This window comes from Typopeltis vanoorti, chromosome 1, assembly GCF_054136105.1.
Source record: "Typopeltis vanoorti isolate ZY-2024b chromosome 1, IOZ_Tvanoo_1.0, whole genome shotgun sequence".
Classification (NCBI taxonomy): Eukaryota; Metazoa; Arthropoda; class Arachnida; order Uropygi; family Thelyphonidae; genus Typopeltis; species Typopeltis vanoorti.
In genome coordinates, this window is record NC_143549.1 from 179,336,258 (window position 1) to 179,359,114 (window position 22,857).

The 22,857-nt window shown below is 33.5% G+C and overlaps 1 protein-coding gene across 2 annotated transcripts in view; it reads right to left on the minus strand.

Annotated features, from left to right (window-relative positions):
• The window catches only part of LOC150110675 (ecotropic viral integration site 5 ortholog-like), a 283,516-nt gene extending 273,210 nt beyond the window's left edge, over positions 1-10,306 (minus strand). For both annotated transcript variants that reach the window (XM_090400267.1, XM_090400257.1), the window contains exon 1: positions 10,152-10,306. In XM_090400267.1, the coding sequence (XP_090256393.1) occupies positions 10,152-10,177 (26 nt within the window). In that variant the 5' untranslated portion in view covers positions 10,178-10,306. The remainder of the gene's footprint in view (positions 1-10,151) is intronic.
• Positions 10,307-22,857: the final 12,551 nt, after the last annotated feature.

Below are 22,857 nucleotides of genomic sequence, written 5' to 3' on the forward strand. Positions count from 1 at the left end.
CCATAGCCAATTAGCCGGTCTTGGGCGTGGACAGCAGGGTTTTTCTCCCCATTTTATTTGGGGTTTTTCATCCCGCAAGCAGGCAAACCGGCCCCGTGAACACACGGATCTATGGCCATAAATACTTAACTCTCAATGAGGGGGCTCAACTCGCCCCAATAGGGACGGGGGGGAAAAGGGAGGAACTCCATATGAATAAATAAATAAACAACAAAATAATTCTGATGTTAATAATATTTAATAATTCCGTAAAGGCTGGTTGAAATTTTATGGAATTTGGTATTTAGGATCACTATTAAAATTTTTCAGGTCGTTTCATTTGGATGTCTAAATTATGTTTTCAATTAGGACGGAAACAACTTCAGTATATTATTATCACTACCGTTTTTTTTGTCAGTGGAAAAGTTCGTTGTCAGATTCTTGGACTCAATGTAGGATCTTACCAAATGAAGAGAAAATCGCGTCATACTCATGACTACACTTTGAAAGAATTCATGAATTTAGGACAAACAAAGTATGTCTTCAGAACATATACAAAACAGAAACGGCTGTTGATTCAATAAATAAAGTCAATATACAAGGATACTATTTATTTATTATTTAGAAAATGAGCAGTTATAACCGTCTAATTCCAGAACTTTTACGATCATATTTGGGAGTAAAATACGTCTGCAATATCTGCAAAGCAAAAGATCGGGATGCACTGCAAAAGGTTTTTTCGAGGTCGTCTTCATCCTCGAAGACGACAACCTCGTTTTGGAATGCTACTCTTAATCGATCCTGAGACAATGCATCAAGCAGATCTAACTATAAATAAGCACTCGTAGAATGGTATCCACGCTCGGTACTCCAAGAGAAATTTGTGTGACGTCGTCTTCAGTAGTTTGTCGGGTTAGCAGAAGCTACTTTTCATCAAAAATATGTTCCATTAAAACATCGATGTCTGCAGAGAACTGCTCTCCAATCTTTTGGACAAACGTTCTGAGAATTGAAGAACAGTTCTGCGATTGCTAACCTCGATGAAAGATGTGAATATTTCAGCACTCCAAACACCAAGTCCTTTGATCAACATGGATGAAGCAGCACTTTCAGTGCCGATAAAAGACAGTTCGAGAATATAATCATGCTGCGTGTTTAGAGAAATTTCTGGTTCCCAGAAGGGAGTACATCAACACTTACACAGAAGGGAGTACATCAACAACTAGTGGAATGTGGCTGATTTGGTGGAATGCAACACGGCATTAGATGATCGAAAGGGGGGGGGGGGGCTCTCTCAATAAGATAATGACCGACTGCAGACAGCCATCCGGATGCAAGCAAGAAATAAAATAATAATAAATAAATAAAATAAATCAAGAATTTCACATAGCTCCCGATGCTGTGTGTCCAGACTTGGCACCATCTTTGGTTATCACTTGCCTGATTGATTACTTCGAAAGTGGAGCACAGTGGATTTTTTTTTGCTTCCTTCTGCCTGGACATATTTCTCTCACAACTAAACTGATTACACAATGACTGGGATTTCTTAAGGATAAAAGACCAAGGATTCTATTTATCATCCTGAACTAAGGTCATCAATTTCTAATAATTTTCTTTCTACATTTGGGCAATTAATTTTTAAGCTTTTCTTGGATTAATATTAAAATAACGTAAATAGCAAAAAAAAAAGTTCTTTTGGATTTGCTTAATTTCTTCCTTTGCTGCTGAACGATCCAGATGTTGAAGTTGATACAAAAAAAAAAAAAAATTCAAAGTTTCAGGAAATATATTTTCTTTTCACAGTATTGCCTTAAATTAGATAAGTGAGAATCTGAAGAAATTACTACCATTTTCATATCTTCATTTCCTTTCATTTGCTTATTTTACAATTAATATATTCCCAATTTTCTTAGTATCTTTGTTTCTCATCTGCCTCCAAGGTAAACTGGAAGCTTTTTTTTTTTTTTTAAATCCTTTCTGGTCCGTGTGTTTTATGTAAGCAGCCGGAATATAATTCGATTCGTAAAGTGGGATAAAATAGCTAAAAATGATAAAAGTGATTTCTTACAACATAATTGAAAGCCTTCTTAATATTTTTATTCAATTTTTATTTAATCCATCCATTTCTGTTAACTGACCTTCATTAAAAAAAACGTCTGGTAGAGTTCCATTGTTAGTCGTTCTACCTCTCGTTTCACATCTACAAGCAAACCAAGTTGTCATATGAAACAATGTTGAAGGAGAGCTTTTCTTCGCTTTTGTATTCATTGTTTCTATCGTTCTTGCTAGCCACTTCTTGAATGGAAGGTTATAAGAATTATGTAGAAAGGGTCTAATCCAAGCATGAAGTAATGGAAAATAATAAAATCCTTCCTTTCTAGTTCATGTATGGATGGCTTATTAAGTTAAGGTACTGTTCATTTGAGTTGGTAATGCATAAACAGCACTTTAAATCACTGACTGATTGATTGGCTAAGCAATAAAAATATCATGATTGAATTTTACTTCTTCCATTACAAATATATATTATAGACGTATAAAAGCAAAACTGGAAGTTAACGTATTCTTTCAATGCAAATTTTTAAACTAAATATGTACAGTGTTTGTTAAGAGGGGTCGTAATAACAAGTCATAAATCGTCAACTGAATCCGAACATTACACAACCACCCTCTTACTGAAAGAATTAATGTGCGACATCAGGTCTCAAAAATAAATAAATAAATAATATATTTTAATCACAGATAAATGACATCAAATAAAATAAAATTTAAACAATTTAATCCTATGCTTTTTTTTCGGGGCGGGGGGGGAGGCATCGTACTACTCATGCATAACCTCGTATAGTTGCATTCAACTAAGTCGAAACGTTCTTTAAAAGAAAAATAACGCATCTGGACAAAATTCTGCAAATATGGTATAAGAAAGAGTACAATCAACTTTAAATAGACATAATGTCTATTTAAATAGTTTCCTAACTATTTAAATAGTTAGGGAACTATTTATTTAAAATAAAGGAGTCTTCGTTTAGTCCACAAATTAAGCCCAATAATTACAAAAGTCGAACTTTCAACAAATGCCGGAATTTTAACATGGAACGAAGCATTGTGCAGTGTTTCATAAATGTTGAGGAAGTCGGAATTTTTTTCGCTCATCGTTCTTATAAAGTTGTAAAAAAAAAAAAAAACTCTGCTTCCTTCAGAAGTGAAGTATGCACATATTTTGTGCTTAGAATGTTATTGCACATTTGATATGCTATATAAATTAGAACCAGCATATATGGGAGCTGAAACTGTCGATGACTATTTTTGGAAGTAGTCTGAACTCAAGAAATATTGCCGTATTCATCAATCGGTATTTTTGCTGGTCCACCATTCATAGCATGGTGGAATGGTAGTGATAATGAACTTCAAACTGCGTGCATTTCTTCAAAACTGTTTCTGAAACCTCTTAGGAAAGGTTCTAAATCTAAAAGTAACTCTTAGCCCACCCATGGTGCTAACGTACGATGGTTTACAATCGTTCATGGATGGGATTCACACGAAGGAGAGAAAAAAGTGTTCTCCCAAAACTCTCTCATAATCACCAGAATATTATACTAATCTGACTGAGACCACAACAAACTACGAGAATAAAATATTTTAATCGTACATGATTTCTAATAACTAAATCAACCTGGCTTATTTTTATCCAATAACAGAGTTATGTGTCGCAAAATACTGTATGCATATTTATATGGATTATTTATTGAAAAACAAACAAAAAAGGGGCTGATGTGATTTGTCGTAGAGATGCCTAGAATGAAAAACTCGCCGAATCCAATCCGAAGAGAGTTTGAAAGAAACTTGCTCACACTAAGACTCTGAATCTTAGTAATCTCATAGTAATCTTTGAATCTGACAGTAAGGTTTGAATCTTTTATGGAAAAGGTGACAACCGTGACTGAGATAACAAATCGATTGGTTCTCTACTGAAGATGTAAATGAGTTACTGAACTCGCATGAAAAGGACCCACCAACCAGGAACTTATAGAAATGACAGGAACTACCGATGAAACTATTAAAAAACCTACCCTACCTTTACATTACAAAGAATTACGTAAACAGGCTTTTTAAAAAAGTGACCCCAGTCAGACAAACCTGGGAACTGAAGATCCAATGTTGAATAAACAAATTTTGGAGAGAGAGAGAGGGGGGGGGAATTACTCGAAGGCTATGCCTACGGTCAAAATATTTTTAATGCCAAAGCGAAATTTATCGAGAAAAGAAACAAAAATTAAAGACGCCTTAGTTCAGAAGAAAGTATATGTAGATATTTATTTTAAGAAACTAAACAATAAATCATGTAACCTTTTTACTTTTTGTATGATTAAATAAATGTGTTTCTTAATTATTTCATTATTCAAGTACCACTTTAGTGTGTGGTATATTATACTTGTAAACTTCAAATTGTATTTTCAAGAACGCAACTTCAATTCATGACTCTGGGCCTTGAGAATTTAGTGTTTGACTTACGATGGCTCGTCTAACATCGGTTTTCCAGGAACTAATTAGGTTCGTAAGAGCTGGAGGGGGGGGGGGGTATTGTATATGATAAGAAAGGAAAAACCTCTTATCCAGTATAACAGAAAATAAAATAGCACATCAATATTTTTGTCATCACGAGTTTACTCATCGCAAGCAGGAAGCAATTGAAATGGGAGGAAATCATCTCTTGAGAACATAATTATTACAAAACAGCGCGGCAAAATGCATAGATTGCATTATTAAGCCAATGCGAGCTCTTTACTTGAATATATTTTGACGTGGAATTAGTGAATAGGACACAATCAGGCTTACAACACAATGGACTGTCTTGAGCCCATCATGATAATAACATACGGTAACTGCTAGATAACTGTAATTACTTCTATTTTATTCTTAGAGGATCTGTACATCGTTCGAGAAGTTTGCTTGTGGTCTAAAACATGTGACAAATTCTTAGTTTTTGCTTTCTTTTATATATATAAATATTATTTTATTGTTTTGTTTTTGATGTCATTCTCTTTTCGATAGTTACATTTTTAGTATTGTTCTTTCTATTGTTATTTTTCCTTTCATTTTCACTTCATTGCAATGGTAGTTAATAAAAAAGCACATATAATTCAGTTTCTAATAGGGATCGGTGTGAAGGGGAGCCTCCATTTCTCTCCTGCAATGTTGATCCTTTCCTTTTGAAAAATAATTAGGACTTAGCTCCTAGAAAAAGAATCAGCAATACACAGTTCTTTCACTATGTATACAGTAATAATTAAGGATGTAAATCGTATCTGTCAGAATAGCTCTAATGACTAATGGCTCACGCAAAAAGTTAAACTAGTTTGAGCGCGGTTAGTAGTTGGAAGGGGTCCGATGCTGTTAGCACACTCTCCCTCGATGAGTCTTTGGACTCCCTGAAGGCGTCACATAATAATTTTTTATTTTTATTTTTTATATGATAATATTTTTATTGATGATAATAATAATAATAATAATAATAATAATAATAATAATAATAATACTCACTAAGCAAAAAAAAAAAAAAAAAAAAACAGGTTACACATAACATACAAACTGAACACAAACACATCGGATAACAGATGAGAGTAAATAAAACAGCTCAAGTGTTGGTGGTGAATGACCTTAAGAAGAGCAATACAGAATACGAATATCTAGTACTGTTTTTCAAAGAGTATGATTATTATAAATTCGGCTATTATAGCCTGTTTTTGTTTAGGAGTGACCCTTATCCTAAACAAAAACAGGCTATAATAGCAGAATTTATAATAATAGTTTTAAGAGAAGTAACATGGGTTTTTTTCCCCAGAGTCTATACTTGAAAAAGTATGATATTAATAGAGAACTACTAAACTACCATACCAGTTCCTTGAGATATTTAAAATTTCATCCACATCTTTGAAAATGAATAGCCTTACGTTTTTTTTTTACTTTAAATTTTGGCATAAAAAAAAATCAGATCACTGTGCTCTTCTGCATGCACTGAGCCTGTCTGCTAGATGTCTGAGTTGCCAAGGAAATTGAAACAGTAATTAATATCTATTTATTACAGAATATATAACAAATTTTGTCCTAAGAACTGATAATTTATAACTCAAATACTTATTCTTTAACTGTTTCGATTCGTTTTGAAGCATATTTTAACACAAATCGATCTAAGATAATTCTTGGAATATGATAAACTGAATAAGGCTCTTTATGAAAATGAAATTACATCCAAAAAACTTTGCACTCCAGTTTAAAAAGAGTCCATTGACGTGATTGCGAAGAATAACAGATTTAAGCAATTTCCAACTTAATTTCTTTCTTAATGTCCGTTCGTCTCTAGCGATATTTGTTCATTGTTTAATCTTGAACAGCACCACTTTCCGGATGTCTAACAGCGTCTTTGAATTTCGTTTAATGACCTTGACTTTCTGAAATCTGCGTTTATTTTATTTTATTATTATTTTCTTATAAATAGCTGTAACTGTGTTTGTGCTGCTGTTTCATTCTTGGCTTCAAGAAAACACTTAACTGTTAGCATGAACTTGGCTAAGATACACTTTTTTGGTTTTGTTCAGATCTTCGATTAAACTGAGTTTTCAGGAGCATGTGGCCGACCGAAGCATGATCAAAAATGATCCTCGCTTCCCTTTAAATCGAACGAATCGTCGAAAGACTTGTACGTCCACATCATCATCATCAATATCTACACACACACACACACACACACACACACACACACACACACACACACACACACACACACACACACACTATTGCATATTAAATATTCCACTAGCCTTCCCGATTTTAAAAGAAACTTCAACACAAATATGCTGTGTTGAATCCGTTACTTTCATATGTAGGGTAAAAGTCGCATAAACACGTTTAGCTTTATTTTGTGCCTTGTCTAAATCTACAAGCACTTGAATTGTCATAATAACAAGAGCGCGAGTGACATCGAAATATATTGCTAAGGTGCGGGGATCTTATTCCTAATATGTGTGACATTTCTAAAACTTTTCTTCTTACACAATTAGTATTAAATTTCATTAGTATGCAATGAAAAATCATTCATCCTTATACAGCAACTTCGACGCTGTATAAGGATGAATGATTTTTCATTGTATAAGCGTAATAGATTCATCTATTCAGAGAATAGCAAAATCTTCAAGCAAACATCTCTGATGGCGTTATATACGAACTATTCACGATAACAGCAAGGGAAATCATTTACACTGAATTAATGCAGTCCAAACACCTGTGCAGGACCTGTAATTTGATTAAGGCATCTAAATCGAATGGAATGTAATACTGTATATGGAAGTGAAAATATACACCTAAGCATGGACAAATGAAATCCGAGCCTTTAAATATACTGAAGAGCGTTGATTGAGTGAGGAAGAAAAACTCGGGAAGATAGAGAAGGAAAAATAGGAACACAGGATGAAAGAAAACCAAAGAGGAAAAAAGAAGAAGAAAGTGAAGAGAAATTTTTCTTTTTTTAAATCCTATTCCCGGCATTTTTTCCTACTTTATTTCCTCTCTCTCTCTCTCTCTCTCTGCTTTCAATTTCCCTTGATTTTTTTCTCATCAACTTTCCATGTATTTTTTAATTAATTCTGACCTAGCCTAGACCGGTACTTATACAACCGACGAACTTGGGTATATCGCTAAAGCTTCCGCAACGCGACACTAAATAGGAAACAAGTAATACAATTTATTCTAACTCTCCAATACAATATTTTCTGGAAGTACTTTATTCTAATGATTGACATCTCTCACTTAAAAAAATAAAAAATCTTTTCTTTTGCCTTTTCATTACTTCTCCTTAAAAGAACATTTAAGTTAGACCAACATAAAACCTTCATTATTTAAAAATCACGTCTCCTAGTAGGCAATTCTTGGAAAAATGCAAAAATATCTTCTTATAATTCAGTTTACTTAAACCCTTTAACAGTTTTATAAAAAATAAAAGCTCCTTATTAATAAAGTGAATACGAAAAAAAAAAATCTTCCTCCACCATTTTTGGTTCTATCAAAATATTAACTTCATCTAATATCACATAACATGTTACATTTTTATTGACACTAGAGTATTAATATTATTGCTATACCTGTAATGGCGTATTAATATTACACGCTAAAACAGCGCATTAATATTATTAATATTATCGGTACAGCAACTTATTGTTTGTTAATACCGAATTGCTCACAGTATGAACTGCGACGCATTTTTTTTTTATACTTATATTTCAAAACAATTTTATGAGCACCAGTGATAATTGAACGATATGTTCTTAAGACTGTTAATGGAATGATCTATCCTAGTTATAACAGCATTTCATCCTAATGAGAAACGTCGTTTAGGATTCAGAAATTTGGCCTTCTAGTCTCCGAGCATTGCTCTTTCTCTGTCTGTTCTCTGGCCTGTTTTCTGTTTATAAAAAATACTTCTGGCTGACTAGCCTTCAGTTGCAAACCCTCAAAAGGTTCTTTGATTTCTTGACGAGATTCAATCTTCGTATACATACATACAACCAGATATTTTATTTTTTATTTTTTTCAGAATTTCTGAAGCTTTTCAACAATACTTTTAGCATGATAGAATTTATATATTCACGCTGGACAAAATTTGGGATTTAAGCCAAACTGCAATGAACGCTGTAATTTCATTTAATAACTTCGGTTAAAATAGATGAATTATCGTTATATTACTTTTACACCGAAGAATCGTCAGGCCCATCTACAAGTATAGATGAATTTAGAAGACAGTTTTAGAAATCCATAATAGTTTTTTTTTTGTGTGTGACAAGTGGACCGAATGATAATTACAACATTAACTAGTTGTTAAAAAATATAAATAAATCATTAGAAATGCATTATAAAGGTTCTTATATAAGCACTTCGTTCTCTGCTCTTCTTGACTATCTTACAAATTGACATATAACTGACACACACACTCACACACACAAATATATATATATATATATATATATATATATATATATATATATATATATATATATATATATATATATATATATATATATATATATATATATATATATATATATATATATATATATATATATATATATATTTAACAAATCAAACATTTGTTAAATTAATGGCATAACTACGATTCCTTGTGCAACAGGCTTCAGTGGGTCATCTGAGAATTCTGGTTAGATTTTCCCGCATTACGAGTTTCCGATCCGACAATTAGCCTATGACTAAATTTACTTTAACATAATTAAAATTACAATAGAAATTTTATTGATATTCTTTTCCATAATTTGTTTCATATATTTGCGCAAACCGATATCTGTGCACATCTTGATTTTGTGTTAAAATCAAGAACATAAAATATAATTAACCTAATACATATTCGTAGTACTACAATGTTTTTAGTTTAATATTTCCGTCTATATTATAGAAATTTTCATGACGTCATGGGGCGCAGATTTCTAACGACGAGCAGCAATTCAGGTTAGCAGTATAATGCTCGTATCGTGCGTTTATTTTTCTTCACGTGGACTGAGTTACGATTTTTATTCTTGTTTACCGTTACATACGTTTCTTTCCAAAATTTTCAAGACTAATAATCATAATAACCCTTGCCTTCAAATGCGTTGAATAGTACAAGGTGTTGTTGTTTAACAAACGCGCTTTATTATAGCATTAGTTAGCAGATATATCACGTGACAACAATTTACTACAACTTTATCCTTCTATTTCTAACCTTGTGGAGTGGAAAATCATGGAACAAGAAAATCTGCTAAAGTAATTTTGAATCGACTTGACCCATTTTATTAGTTTCGCAAGTTAAAAAAAAAAAAAAATGGATAGTACGCCTGTTACGTATACTTGCTTCATACACACACAGCTTCTTTTATGGTTAACTTACGTAAAGAAAGCGAAAAAAATCAGGGACGAGTATACGTATGTGCACACGCACCAAACCGATATTTCAAAAATTGACAACTAATGTTACGACAATCACTTTTAGGCTTAACGCACCCGACTAGAGACCGTTGCTGAATGTTTTTGGCCATCCGTGTGTGTGAAAGAGTATCACTCAAACTTCTAGACAACAAAAACTATCGACTATAATCATACAAAACCTCCTACTTGAGAGGTAAATAACCTACCTCAGACTCCAAATACCTTGGGACATACTAACCCATTTTATCAGTCCACACACATACACATGGCTTATTTGAATACACTGATAAGAGGGCGTTACCTAACTTTTTTTTTAATTTCATTCCTAGTACAAATTTCTACCAAATCCTACCTGTCTGTAAACGTGGACGCTGGCCGACAACTAGCACAGGTGAACAAGAGACACTACTGCCACCAAACGGCAATTAAGAGAAACCTGTGCAACTACGGAATTCGCAGACGCTTTTAAAGCATTAGTTTGTTGTTTGAATTACGCGGTTAAAAATATCTCCGCTGCTCTTCCTAATATTCGTATATAAGCAGAAATATTATAGTTGGAGAAAGTTAAAGTTTTAGTTTATTTTTTGAATTACGATGTTTTAGTGCTGTTGAAACGTATCGCAACATATTCATCGCTTCAAGCAACTCACACCTTGAAAAAGTTTTCGTGCTAGTAAGCAGAAGCGTAGCAGACGATCTTGACGCTGGATAAAACTAACAGTAACGCCTTATTTTAATTACGTATTAAAAATAAAATTATTACGTTAAATTAGAACAATTTATATGTGTTATTAATTATTATTATGATGCTGTTTTCATAAAACATACACCACAATAAAAAACAAATATTTCATATTTTGCAGTAAACAAATTTAAATTACTGTATATTGATATATAATGATAAGCGTTTTGTATAAATAATTAAAAATAACAGTAATATATCATGGAATGTATATATAATATATCATAGAACAGTATTACTTATTAAAATATTATTTAGTAATAATAGTAGCAAATAATATTACTATGAAATAATATCGATCAACTGTGAATATTATAATGATAAAATTAACTGTGAATATTCTTTGAGTATTGTGTATTAGGTAATTAAACAAGCTTAAATGACTGCATATTATTATTATTATTAGTAGTAGTAGTATCGTACAAACACCTCCTGGAGTCAAGACTCATCAAGGGCATTGATATATACTTATAAACAAACTTATAAATAACTAACAATTACATTATAAATTACTTAATAAACATGCTATTATTTAGTAACAATAGGAGCAAGTAATATTTAAGAATAATTAATTTGATAATTATAATAATGCAATTGTTATTTTATTTATAATAAAATTCATTACCAATATTGTAATGCATACATAATATAATAAACTATGTTATAATCAGCAGTTATTCTAATATATAGTCTGTATATTAGAATAAACCTACAGCACATCAATATGGGCGGGCTAAGAATTTTTTTTTTTTTTAATTTTCTGCATAGTTCGGAAATCCTGCTATAGAAACCAAACCTGGAATTTTTCAAACCACTTTAGGCCTCCGATAAGAGGGGAGGGGGGGGGCTCACAATGGGATATAAAATTCGTCTCCCACCTAAAGACAATCACAAACACACACATGCTCACAGTGGATTCGAACCCACTGCCTGTTAGTTGGAGAGCGGCTACGTTAATCACTCCAACCCGGTTGGATTGCGTTATTTCCCTATAAATGTCGCATCACCTTAAAAAATCGTATGTAAAAAGTGAACTATTTGACTGAATACTCTGAAAAGTGATCCAAGAAGCCTTTTTTTTTTTTTTTTTTTTTTTTTGACGTTTTCAGTTATTTTAACTAAAACACTTTTCCTTCTATCCATTTTTGGATTACCTGTTTATCCTGGCCACATATGCTGAGTCCCAAACTAAGAGAATTTTGAAGACCAGATACTTTAAATAAGAATAAAGGTTCAATTCTTCTGCGTCCGGAATGTGTTATTCACACTTGAGTCGTTGGATGGCTGCTGAGACCATCCCTAGTATGGTTTAGCAATTATCCCACTATGTAAGCATTCTTTTAATATTCATCCACGGGAAGGCCTGAGAACTGCAGTGCTTAGGGACGAGTAAGATAAATGGTAAGGGACGGGTGATAATTGGAAATAAGTAGGAGTGGCGTCGATACTAATGAATCCATCCCACTCCGGGATGTTATCTTCATTATAGTATCCTTCGCAAATCGGTTCCGGCTGAGGGAAGTCGGTGCGTTAACATGCCGTACCTCCACTCTTTCCGCTTCCCCAACTACAGTCTGGGAAAGCTAATGTATCGGACTGGCCGTCTCACACTGTGCAAGGTTTGTTACCCTTTGTTATCGTATTCTTCTTCTTTTTCTTTTAATTGCTTTCCTTTAATACTTAGACGTACGTGAACGAACCTGACAGTAAATGATTTTAAAAAGGCAAACACTTAAATCAAAATTGCACACTCGATAAAATTCTAAGATAAATTTTTCATTTAAAGCGAAGAGAAATTTAGAAAAATGGGAGGGAGAATATGCTTTAACAGTCTCCCTAGGATAGTTCAATATAAATAATTCCACATAATTTTTACCACCGAAATAATTAATAACAGGTATGAATGTGATGTTAGCTGTGGAGAAGATCTTCTGGACTTCATGAAAATTAAAAAAAAAAAAAACGATAGTACTTTTAATACTAAAAGATATTTAAGATAGTATCTAGTATATTTCAGTACTTTCTTTCATAGCTTACGAGAGAGTATTCGTGGTAGTCTGTAGTGGCAGTTTCATGGAGTGAAGATTGTGTGTGTGTGTGTGTGTGTGTGTGTGTGTGTGTGTGTGTGTGTGTGTGTGTGTGTGTGTGTGTGTGTGTGTGTGTGTGTGTGTGTGTGTGTGTGTGTGTGTGTGTGTGTGTGTGTGTGTAAGGGGAAAAGTTGGAATTTAGGACATATTCGAAAGTAGATGATTCTTCGCTTGGATAATATTAGAGTTAAGAATAGATCTGGAACGGATGCTTGAGTAAACGAGCAAATTGGTTTCAGTTTCCGTTTTTAAAATTCGATTTTTAAAACTACAGTATTTCCCTAATTTGATTTTCATTTTAAAAATATGTTCACTAAATATTTTAAAAAATATACAATAGGAATTATGTCAGGGTGACTAAAGGTATTCAGTCAATCACTTAGAAGGCAAACATAATAATAATGATAACGTCATTATCATCAAATTCCAGCCATGTACCCTCAAGGGGTGTACAGGATATGATAGTACTACATGAAAAAAAATTACATCATTACTAACTTCCTATCTACAATTTTCCTCCAAATCAGTCTGTTACTTGTCAAGACTCCAACATTATCAGATCTTATATCTTATATTTCTATCGTCAATCCACGTATATCTTGGTCTTCCTCTGGGTCGTTTTCCTGCCAACCTGGCAGAATCAGCAAAACTTGTTTTGCTGATCTTTCTTCACCACCCATTCTGTTTAAGTGACCATACCACCTGAGATTAGCTCTGATAACGCATTCCTGGATGTTGACAATGTCAAGTTCTTTCCTAATATCCTCGTTTTTAATATGATATTGCTATTGATGCCATCTGTTCACGCCTCTAATCTTTCTCAGGACTCTCATATCTGCGGTCTCTAGTCTTTGGTCAAGTGTTTTACTTCTGACCCAGCTCTCAGATCCATAAGTTAAAACTGGTTTGAACACTGTCTTGTATACAGCTGATTTAGTGTTCTGACTAATTTCTCTCTTATTCCATATGAATTTATTCAGTTGACTTCCCACGATACCAGCTTTGCTGATTCTGTTGTCTATTTCTATATTGAATTTAACATCTTCACTAAAATTCGTGCCTAAGTAGGGGAAATGTTTTACTTGTTCCACAGGTTCTCCATTCACAACACAGTTGACATTTTCATTGATTCTACCTATTTTCATTGTCTTTGTCTTTTTAATGCTCACTTTCATACCATATCTATTACAACAGTTATTCAATTTAGTCAGGGAATCTTGCAGACTTGTAGTGGATTTATTTAGAAGTATAACATCATCCGCATAAAGCAAAGATAATAATGATAACGATGATATAAAACTTTTTTTAACTCAGGTTTTTCTACGTAAAAGTGTTTTTCTTTCCATATTAAGATAGTATCACAGAAAGCATTCAATATAAACAGGGGCACGCCAAGGGTATTTGCCGCCTTGGGTCTAAACTTTTATCGGCCGCCACTAATACTGCATTGTATAATCCAAATTAGATATTAGCTACATAAAATGCCGCCCTATCAATGTTGCCGCCGGGTGCGGTGCGCCTCTTGCACCCTCGGGTTGGCGCTGCCCTGAATATAAATACAAATGAAAAAATAAAAATAAATAAAATAAAGAAAGCTCCAACACATTGCTATTATTCCTCTGAGTAGAAAAATTTAACTAATTCTGGTCCAAATGGCTTCCTTGCGAGAAGCATCACAGGCATTTTTCTCGGTTCTTTTATACCTTGCTTTTTCGCTCATCTTCGATGGAATTGTCATTATTTATAACAGATAGGCAATGAACGGTATGAACGAAGGGTGAAAGCCCATGAACCCCACAAATCACATAAATTCCTACCTTACACTATTACGGGCGTTTTTTTTTTTTTTTTTTTTTTTTTTTTTTTTTTTTTTTTTTGAAGTGGATGACTAATCCCAAAGTCAGAGTCCCAGATTGATTGACTCAGTTCTGGAAAAATCGAAACAACAGATGAACCAATGGGTGATCAATACTCAGCCAAACCATTACGTGAAATAGGAGATTTCCCATCTCAAGTACAGGGTAGTTTTGTATATATTCACTCATTGCAGTCTTCTTCATTTCCTACCATTTCTTTTAATGTTTCGTACATTTTTATTCTTTTTTGTTTTTTAACTTTTAGGCGCATAACATGTTTAACAATTCTAAATTAAATAGCCATTGTACATTAGTTTTTAATTAACTTATCTTCTTAGTCATAGTATCTGCCTGATTCTTGCATAAATTCATAAATTTTTCTATAACCATTACCGAAGATAATTCCACATATTTACATCCCTAACAGAAAAAATTAATTTCTTTAATTTAGTCTATATATTCTCTTCTTCACTGATATTTTATTATACATTCTAGCCAATGTGCAACAAATTTCCGCTGTTTTTCCTATATATTCTTAGAATATATATATAAACGTCCTTTCTGTCTCCTGTTAGATAAATTCATTAGATTACAACTAATCAGCCAATTCTTGTATCCGTCATGATAAAATCATTCCACACACTGAGTGAATCGTCTCTGTCTTCGGTTCTCTTGACATCTATTAAACCAAGTCAGGTTGGAAGCCATAATCTAACGCTGACCAGTGACTTGTATAAGGCATTACAGGTTTCTTCTTTTTAAAGTGAAACTTCTTTCAAGTCTACGATCTCATGATCTTTACTAGTTTACGACGGGATTTCTAAACTTAAATTCCTTGTCAACTAAAATACCAACTCCTTGTGTCCATTTATTCCTTTCTAGATCATCTTGTCCATTCAATTTATATTCATCATAAAGTACTCACTTTTTACCAAGCTACATATACTTGCTTTACATTAAATTTTAAACTCCACTTTCTTGTCAACTCATCCAGTCTTTTAAAGATAATTCTGTCAAGAACTCCAATCAGAGCAACTCACTACGCTACTCAGTTTCACATCATCGGCAAAGAGAGATATTATTACTATGAAAGTTGTGGATTCGTGCTAATTAATGATCTACTTATTTCTTGTCGGTTGTCGTAGTTGGCACATACGCTCGTTGGTTTCAATATTCGTTGTGTGCAATCAAATTATTCTAATCAATTAAATGAAATGCTGATCAACTAAAGATACTTTAAAATAGTGACATCTATTAGGGTACGGCATGAACCTGGTTGGCCGAGTGGTTAGAGTGGCCGCTCTCCATCCAAGAGGCCGTGGGCATGGATGTTTGTGATTGTCCTACAAACTTTGTGCAGAAAGGGAATCTGCGACCCTACCACTTATTCTAGCAGAAGATATCATTGCCAAAACCATGTGAGGTACGGCAGTAACCACCGAAAACCCCTCAGGGGGTATGTGGCAATTTTCGGCTATGCATTATTAATGCATGGAATCATTATTAAGAAAAAAAGAATTATTTTAAACGTATATATTTTCAGTTTTTTTTCTAAAAACTTTAGTTTCCGAAAATCCCCGCATATATCTCGCTTGCACCACGATTTTTTAGCTTTAATTTTTGGGGAAAAGTGCGAGTTATATTCGAATAAATACGGTAATGTTTTTAGTTTTCAAATTCTTAAGTATGAATCATTGGTTAAAGACTAGATTTATAAAACGCACGAAAGAGAGCAATATAGCAAATACAAGTAGCTGTAGGCAACAAGAAAACGTTGATATTGCATCTGGATCAAATGAAATTGATAAGGGTGTGTCGTCTGACATCTCTAGAGAACCAACTAGGAAGAAGACGAAATATCTTCATATTATATGAATTACTTGAAATGTGGATTTTCATGGACGGGAAATGAAGAGGAACCTTTTCCAAATTTTGTTCTATTAAAAATAAATCATTTTTTTGTTTACTTGAACATATAAATTCAAATAAAATAGACATTTACAATAAAATATACTTTATTTATTTATTTATTATTATTATTTTGATAAGGGGGATCGTTGGTAATAACGAAAATTTAAGAAGGGGTACGCGGATATCTGAAGTTTGAGAAACACTGGTTTACTGCAATGACTGTTGATTCAAATCCTGCACAAGACATGGATGTTTCTAAAAGCCTGCTCTGGACGAGTTTTAATCTTTAAAAATAAACAAATAAATCCTTCTGTTTCAGGTGTATGCATTAGGGAAAAAAAACGTCAGCTTAAGATAAAACGATTCCCCACCCTTTTTGATATGCATGTTATATCTGAAAGCCTGAAGACAATTTCTCTCTCTCTCTCTCTCTCTAGCTTGCTCGCTCTCTGTGCAGAATAGAAAACAATAGAAAAATTTCAAACTTAGACCTCTTCACCCGAGAGCAAAGCATTCCCTGGAGCAATATGTGGTGTTGGGAAATTAATATTACAATTCCTCGTGTCCTCCACTGACAACTAGTATAGTAGTGCACATTATCTTAATAACTAGGACACATATCAAACTTTATTTCTTGTTTGGACAAGGGAGAAAAAGTGGGAAGCTGGGGGGGGGTAGGAAGGGAAACTTTACTCAGCAGTCACACATCATTACCCACAAACACCCGCCTACTGTAAAATTATTGTAAATGAAACGATGTGGGAGTTACTGAACCCCCCCCCCCCCAGCTTCCATAACAAATAGTTATGGAAGCTGGGGGGGGGGGGGGGTAGGAAGGGAAACTTTACTCAGCAGTCACACATCATTACCCACAAACACCCGCCTACTGTAAAATTATTGTAAATGAAACGATGTGGGAGTTACTGAAAATGAAATCAAAATGAGTAAGGACGTTAACTACACCTGACTTCAATGCCGGTGCCGAGTGCCAGATCTTCGAATACATAGATGTGAAATGTGAATAACCTTTGAACAATCATATACGCTTTTTTTTTTTTTTTTGGTGCCAGGGCAAAATATTTAATTACGTGTCTCCCAGTTTGGAAATTGCGTCTTCGTTTTTAATTTTTAGTTATCGTCTCTTTAAAAGCAATATATTAGTCAGATTAACATGCAAAATAATAAAAGGAAGCTTTTATTCATTATTTATTTATTTTTATTCCCATTTATTATTTTTACTTTATTTATTTAGTTAGTTTATATTTATGTTGTTTATTTTATTGATGTATTTTAATTTTAATTTTATTATTATTTATTTATTTTCATTCATTTATTATTTTATTTTATTTATTTATTTTTACTTCCTATTTTTATTTATTATTATTATTTTGCGGTCGTACGCTTTCAGAGAGTTTCCCGCACAACTGAAGTACCCGCTCTCGAAATAATCTGTGAAAATGAAACAAGTTCAAGTAATCGAAAAAATAACAAATACCGTTTGGGGGGGGGGGGGGATCGGATGGAAGGAGGTTCTCTCTTAGTCAAAGATAATCTCATCAGCTGAGTGCATAAATTAAAGAGAATTTCATTAAAATAATAATAAAAATTATGAATGGAAATAAATTCATAATAAAAATAGAAACGCAAACGGATCACAAACTTCGACGACCTTATACTCTGTTTCACGTGTGCTCATTTTTCGCATTTCAATGAAGTACAGGAGATACGGCTTTTGGCTGCGATGACCTTGGTGTCTATTCAACAGCACGTTTCATTATCGCCTTCCTGGTGACGTCACATCGGTGAATTTATCGGCACACTCTCCTGAAAGATGGATTTCCTTTTGTTCTGGAATTTAGAAATGGAAATATATCGTAAGCCGTCGTTCACAATTGGAGATACCGAAAGCGGAGCTGACTTTAAAATAAAAAAAAAAAATCACAAAAGTGGAAAGAATGCATTTTATTTCTTTATGTCGTATTTCCATAATAGTTAAGAGAAAAAAAACAATTCCCAGTGAGGAAAATCATTATTATTCATGTACGTTAAAGGCCGAATATTTGGTCTTCCTCATATAAAGTTTCTCTGAAGGATGAATACCCTCTAATTATAATGCAAGATGCTGTTGGGGTGTGCCCTTCGTGACATTTTTTTAAAAAAAGTTCAAGTAACTTTTTTTTAAAAAAATATTATTATTATTATTATTTCAGCACACTTAGTTCACTTCGTAGCGGCACACCCAAGTTCATTTTAATAATTAAAATAATGAAATAACACAAGTAATTGAACATAAATGAGGAAAGGCTAAAATGAATAATTAATTTAGATTTAAAAAAAAAAGTGGAATTTGAAGGGTTTTTTTTTTTTTTTTTTTTTCCCCCATCTTGGAGAAGTTATTTGGTAAGCTGGTTGTGCGCAGAGGGGAAGTGTTGTCCAAGTACGTCATATTTCCTTACCCTGGTACCTTCTAATTCAGATTTTCTATATTTGTACGGTTTTTAATCCAGTTTTCCGATAAATGCAACTCCTAAATCAAGTTTCCGATATTTTTCAGAGCCCCTGATTGCAGGTCCTACTCAAGTGACTTCACTGATGCTCTATGTGATCAAATCTCAGACGGTCTGCCTGTTCCCTGGGATGAAAACCCTATAGTTATCTGTGAGGCAAACCTTACCATCTCTACTTGCCTTCAGTTGTAAAGGCTTTAATATAAATACTTTAATATAAATGCTCCTCATATTCTAGATGGGATCGTTGTTTTCGAACTCTTTCCAATCACATTTAACCACAGGTGTACCAAGGATTTCTTCCGTATCATGTTGTAGCGCAATCGGAAAGCGGATGCAACGTGCAGTTCAGTCATAAACAGCATTTTGAAATTTCTGCTTTTTCAGGAACAAGACACAGTTGTGTTGAACTCAGATCTGTATCAGAAGGGCAGGGAAAGAAGATTCGATAAGCAATGGGTAGAAGGAAAACACTATTTTTTTCCCTATTACTAGTAGTCATACCTAGATGGAAATATCACTTTTCAGAGAAGGGGAAGAAAGAGAAATTTATTCTTTCCTTAGCACATTTTTACGTGGATTCATCGCTGAAACAACGTATTACATTCTGTATTCTTTTATTTATAGACCACGTTAGATTGTTTTGTTACTATTTTATTATTCCCAAATATCATCATTTATTGATGATATTGTATTTGCCGACAGCATCTGCGACCCGATAAACGAAAGCAGAACCTGATTGTTGCATTGGAAACGTGGAAGAATACCATCACACCTATCTTAAGACACCAAATCACTTTATTATTTTGAAATTCCGGGTGATTACTGGTTCCGCCATCTCTTCTAGATACCCGTGCTGATATACTAATTAACATCCGTTGTTGTATCTCAGTTCTCAAAAAGGTGCTGATTACAATCTTCGTGTCAGTATGATAGGGCAGAATGATGAAGGACATTCATCCTTTTATTAGAACAATAGAACGCTGTTTATTATTTGTTTCGTGACGTAATCTTTGTCGTGTGACTAATCGTGCTCATCAAAGTCTGACACATCCTGTCTTAGTAACAGGGGGAATATCTTGTGCGGGATTTCTCTTTTCACTCATGAATGCTTTTTTTTTTTAAACTTGTTTATACTTATATGAAAAACGTATAAACAAATGAAACAACTGTTTCATTTATCGGATTAGCATCTCATTAACATACCTTCATTTAGTATTTTCAACACCTTCCAAAGAATGATGAACTACAGGTAAGACGTTTTACATTAAAATGGAGTAATGTAACTCGGTTTCTGCATATAAAGTGACAACATCATATTAAATTTAGTACCAAGAATTCTCTCAATTATTATATGTGAATTCTTTAACTTGCTGAAGGTTATGAATTTTTTTTAGCTTACTTTCTTAGAGAAAATAGGTGACATATGAGTTCACAGACTTGTCATATGATATCGCCTACTAAGACTGAGCTGTTTCTCCTCCACAAACTAATATGAGGAAACTGAGCAAGCTCACGTTAAATGGATTGCGTCGTGCAGCCTAAATGGACGTAAATATATGCCACAGCTGTCGAGCATAATACTGTAAAGAACTGGAAAAAAAAAATTCACTGGTTTATTTTATTTTATTTTTTCTTTTTCAGACCACCACCATGCTTATAGGTGGGGGAACAATGACCCTATCCCCTTATCAGGCTGCCTGCATTATTAAGTATTATTACAGTACTCAATATTAAATATTGCTACAAGTAATTAAATAAGTATTTTGCAATACTTTGGTTCAACTTACAGCAGAAACTTCAGCTGCTAGATCGTTCATTATGTCTTCGTTGATACTGTTTATTTTTAATGCTGCACTTTGGTAATGACAGCTAACTTTCTAAAAAAAATATCGAATATCACATCAATTTACACAGCCATAAAAATTTCTAAAACATTCGAAATGTGATTTTTATGGAACAGATTATTTCATGTACATATTATGCATGTACAGCAGATGGTTATAATAAAATCGAAGAAAACTTTATACATGTAAGAAGTGAGAATAAATATTAAATTATTATATCAGAAATAGTCTTATAATTGACAGGAAAAGCATAACAAACATAGGAACATGGAATGTAAGAACTCAGAAAGGAGCATTGGTACTACTGCATGAATTAGACAACTACCGATGGGAAGTGATTGGACTCTGAAAGCAGATGGACTGGAAAAGGAGAATTCCACCATGGACAGTACAAAATCTTAACGTCAGGCAGAGAGGACAACAAACACCAAGAAGGAGTAGCACTTATATTAAAACCAAAGGCTCAAACTCTCTATTGTCCTACAATGCTATCTCACCTAGGATAATTAAAGCAAGATTTAAAACATCAATCGGATCACTATTATTCAAGTATACTCACCAACTTTGACATCATCAGAAGAAGGCATTGAGAAGTTCTATATAGATTTGCAAAAAAGCAGTACAGCAGACATCAAATCAAGTTCTCCTAATTGTAACGGGGGACTTAAACGCAAAAGTAGGCAAAGACTGAGATACCTGGCCAACATAATCGGAAAGTTCGGGTATGGAGAAAGCAATGAACGTGGCGAAAGACTGCTAAACTTCTGCTCAAATAATATACTAACAATAACCAACACTCTCTTTAAACATCCAAAACCCTAAAGAAAATGGACATGGATATCACCAGACAGACAAACCAAGAGTATGATAGACTATATTATTGTAAACCAAAGATGGAAATCAAGTATCCTAAACTGCAGATCCTTCTCTGCAGATTGTGGATCAGACCATAAGCTAGTATTAGCAAACCTAAGAATAAAGTTAAAATCTGGAAGCACTTCTAGAGTCAAAAGGAGACTGAATGTAAAAAAACTACAAGACAACAATATTCTAAGAAAATATCTACTAGAACTAGATAAAAACCTGAAGGAACTACCAAAACAGAATATAAACATCCAAGAACATTGGTGCAAATTAAAGGAAATAATATTAAAAGCGGCAGAAAAAACAATAGGCTACATAGAAAGAGAAAGTAAAAAGGATTGGATCTCGAATGAAGTAAAAAGGTTAAGCGATCAAAGGAAAAGCACGAACTAAAACAGAATTATAACAGAAATGAATGTAACAGATTAACCAGAGAAATTAGAAAACTAGTTAAAAGAAACAAGAATAACTGGTTAGAAGAAAAGTGCAAAATGGCAGAAAAGTTATCAGAAGAAAATAACCTTCATGGATTATATAAACAAATAGACCAAATTAGTAAGACACGGACAACAAAAATTATAATGATCAAAAACAAAGAGATACAACTAATTGAAAGTAAAACAAAAAGAATGGCCAGATGGGAAGAATACTTCAAAGATTTATATAATAAAAACAGTTCCCAGGATATTACTATTCCAGCCACTGAAATGGAAGAGGAAACAAATATCTTTACCAAAGAAATAATAGCACTCAACATAGAACAACTCAAAACTAATAAAGCACCTGGCATTGATCAAATACATGCAGAATTCTTAAAAGCAGGAAAGGAACAACTTTTGGAACCATTAAAAACATTATTTGAAAGGATCTACAAAAACGAAGCAGCGCCTACTGATTGGACCAAATCAGTCATAACTCCTACATACAAAAAAAGGAGATTAAACAGAATGCAATAATTACAGAGGCATTAGCCTCCTCATTCCAAGTAAGGTTTTTACGAAAGTACTCCAAAAACAAATTAAGCCATATATAAAACTGGCACTAGGAGAAGAACAAGCCGGTTTCAGACCAGGGCGAAGCACAATTGATCAACTATTC